Source organism: Lactuca virosa, chromosome 4 (assembly GCF_052849685.1).
Source record: "Lactuca virosa cultivar CGN04683 chromosome 4, Lactuca_virosa_CGN04683_v6, whole genome shotgun sequence".
Taxonomy (NCBI): Eukaryota; Viridiplantae; Streptophyta; class Magnoliopsida; order Asterales; family Asteraceae; genus Lactuca; species Lactuca virosa.
This window is the reverse complement of record NC_136429.1, coordinates 412,205,764-412,208,896: the sequence shown is the minus strand read 5'-3', so window position 1 is coordinate 412,208,896 and position 3,133 is coordinate 412,205,764. Positions and strand designations below refer to the sequence as shown.

Sequence of the window (3,133 nt, the reverse complement as noted above, 5' to 3'; positions counted from 1 at the left end):
GAGTTTCGTACTAAGCCCTCGTAGCTTGTTTCAGACCATAGACTGCTTTGTCTAGAATGCAACAGTGATTAGGATACTTCTCGTTTATGAATCCAGGTGGTTGCTCCACATACACTGTCTCTTCAAGTTCCCCGTTCAAGAATGCGCATTTGACGTCCATCTGATATACCTCAAAATTCTTATGTGTCGCATAAGCCAGAAAGATGCTAACAGATTCTAGCCTAACAACAGGTGCAAAAGTCTATTCGTAATCAATGCCTTCTTCTTGACAATACCCCTTTACAACCAATCGCGCTTTGTTTCGTATCACGTTTCCTTCTTTATCAAGCTTGTTGCGAAACACCCACTTTAACCCTACAACAGATGCATCCTTTGGAGTAGGAATCAGTCTCCAGACTTTGTTTCGATCGAATTCATTGAGCTCCTCTTGCATTACTTGTACCCAATCCGAATGATCCAGAGCAATCTGAACATTTTTGGGTTCAACTTTGGAGATGAACGAATTAAACATGCAATATTCTACTTTGGAGAATAAAGCTGTTCGTTTCGCTTTTTGTTGTGCTCTTGTAAGAACTCCTGAAGATGATTCATCTATTACTTGTGTTTGTGGATGGTATTTGGTACATTTAGCCAGAGGAGGATAATTAGGATCATAAGTGGGATCCAATTCAACATTTATATCCTCAAATTCCGACTGTACATCCGAATCATCATTAGCATCATCTTTCTCCCCCTCGAATGATGAGTATATCTCTTCTTCAGTTGTCGGATTCTCCCCCTGGACTGGACTTTTGTGGGTATTTATTGGAGTTGGGTGCTCCCCTTGAACGGTTGCATCGGTAGTTGATTCAGAACGCTCCCCCTGAACTGCAGCATATGTGTCATTTGGAGCACTCGCACTTGGCTGTCCTTTGTGCATATTAGTCGCAGCGTCGTCAATTATCTTATTTAATTCATCGACCTTGTTGTCAGCTGCTTTGGATTCGAAAGAGATAGCCTTTTCTGGTTTATCTAATAGAAGCATGAACTCTTCGTAAAGATTGGCTAGTGGAATTGTAGCTAGGCTTGGTGTAAGAAAAATCTCTTTTGATTGACTGTCGTTAGCTTGAATTCTCTTTAAGTAATTGTCGTCGAACGTTACATAATAGGTTTCTTCTATTCATTTTGAACGTTTGTTAAGAACCCTATATGCCTTAGAGGTCAGCGAGTATCACAAGAAGATACCTTCTTCAGATTTCATATCGAATTTGTTCCTCTGTTCTTTAGAATTAAAGATGAAGCACCTAGAACCAAAAACATGGAAAAACTTTATGTTAGTTTTTCGTTTGTTTAATATTTCATAGGGAGTGACAGAGAATTGTTTATCGAGGAAGGAACGGTTTTGGGTATAGCATGCAGTTCCTATCGCATCTGCCCAGAAGTAGAGTGGCAGATTCACAAATGAGAGCATAGTTCTCGCAGCCTCACACAATGATCGGTTTCGCCTTTTAACGACCCCGTTCTGTTATGCAGTGTAAGGAGCTGAAAAGTTGTGTGAAACTCCTTTCGCAGTCAGAAATTCTTCAAACATCTGGTTTTTGAATTCCAACCCATTGTCACTGCGAATATTGCGAACCAGCTTTCGCAATTGTAGTTCAATCTGCATTATGAAGTCTTTAAGCTTGGGAGTGGCTTCAGATTTCTGCTTAAGAAAATAAATCCAATTTAAACGAGAAAAATCATCCACAATTACGAGAATATACTTATTACCACCAATACTTTCTATCGCAGACGGACCACAAAGATCGATGTGCAAAAGTTCGAGTGGCTCAATGACTTTCGTATTCACCACCGTTTGATGACTTTTCCTACTTTGCTTTCCCATTTCGCATGCAGCACAAAGATGATCCTTGTCATACTTTAGGAGAGGAAGCCCTCGCACATGCTCACCAAGAACGAGCTTTTTGATATCTTTGAAGTTAAGATGCGAAAGTCTTCTATGTCATGCTGGCTTTCCTCGTATCGGATTTAAGTTCAATGGATACATCTCGCCTTTGCGTTTAGACTTTAAAAGAACTTCCTTGGTTTTCTTCTCAATGATCTTAGAACCTTCGTCGTCAAATGAGACCTTCAATCCTGTTCCTACGACCAACTGCGAAACACTTATAAGATTGTGTTGTAGTCCCTCAACATAAGCGACTTTACAAATTGAGAATTCGTCGTTTGTTATCATTCCGTAGCCTTTGATTTCTCTAAGTGAATTATTCCCAGACTTCACTCTTCCACCATTCTTTAGTTCGCTATACTCTCGTAATTCCTCCTTCCTACCTGTCATGTGATGCGAACAGCCGCTGTCGATATACCATTCAGTGTCAAACTGTTCGTCACGTATCACCTGAAAAAATTCAACAGGTTTAGGAACCCAAAGTTGTTTGGGTCCATGTGAGCCTTTTACAGAGAGAGGAAAAACAATTGAAAGATCAACCATATAGGTTCGTTTTATTAATGTGGTGTTATCTTTCTGTGTGATTTTAAAAACCTTTATCCTTTTTTCTTTTAAGTTAGTATCTTTTGAAGATGATTGATTTTGATTTTTGTTTTGTCTTTTCACAAACCCTTTTTCAGTTTTCTTTGTGTTGGTTTCGGGCTGCTTGACTGGGGCATTATGATCCGAAACCTGCTTCCCTTTTCCTTTAACATCTTTCGATGTTTTGTGTGGATGCGATGTGTTTTTGGTTTGTGAGTTGTGAGGTTTTGCATTCTCCACAGGGCTTTTTAGCTTGGAAAGAATAGGTTTTTGAAAAACCTTTTGTTTAGAATTCTGTGGATTGTGAAACTGATTTTGCGAAAAGCTCTTTGGATTCGCTTTTGGTACTACTTTCGCATTTTGATTGAGTGGTTTCTCAATGCGAACAAATTTGGGATTTCTGGATTGCCAGAACTGTTTTCTTTCCCTAAGATTTTTGTTGTATCTGACGTTCCTTTGACTTTTCTGTGCTGGGAATTGTTCTGAAGATTTGTGAATGTTAGCCTTCGCTCTTGGCTTTCTTGCTGGAGTTTCGTTTTGCACAGAAGATGAGTCGCTAGAAACGCTCTTGGTTCCACAGGGAGATCCTTTCTCATAGTTGGAATTGACCTTGTTTAAAGGTTTCGC

General features: G+C 39.6%; 1 protein-coding gene across 1 annotated transcript; it reads right to left on the bottom strand.

Annotated features, from left to right (window-relative positions):
- Positions 1 to 241: 241 nt before the first annotated feature.
- LOC145106533 (uncharacterized) lies at positions 242 to 1,864 on the bottom strand. The gene is made up of 3 exons (XM_079043489.1): positions 1,743 to 1,864; positions 1,225 to 1,283; positions 242 to 1,155 (listed from the first exon to the last, which is right to left on the bottom strand). Exons 1-3 carry the CDS (start codon positions 1,862 to 1,864, stop codon positions 242 to 244), a joined length of 1,095 nt encoding a protein of 364 aa, XP_078899615.1.
- Positions 1,865 to 3,133: the final 1,269 nt, after the last annotated feature.

Excerpts from the sequence above, each read along its gene's own strand:
- LOC145106533 (XM_079043489.1), bottom strand. The coding sequence starts at position 1,864 with ATGGGAAAGCAAAGTAGGAAAAGTCATCAAACGGTGGTGAATACGAAA. Across the intron at positions 1,284-1,742 it reads GAAAGTATTGGTGGTAATAA|GTGCTTCATCTTTAATTCTA; the intron begins GTATATTCTCGT and ends TTTTGGTTCTAG. Across the intron at positions 1,156-1,224 it reads CGATATGAAATCTGAAGAAG|AAGAAACCTATTATGTAACG; the intron begins GTATCTTCTTGT and ends CAAAATGAATAG.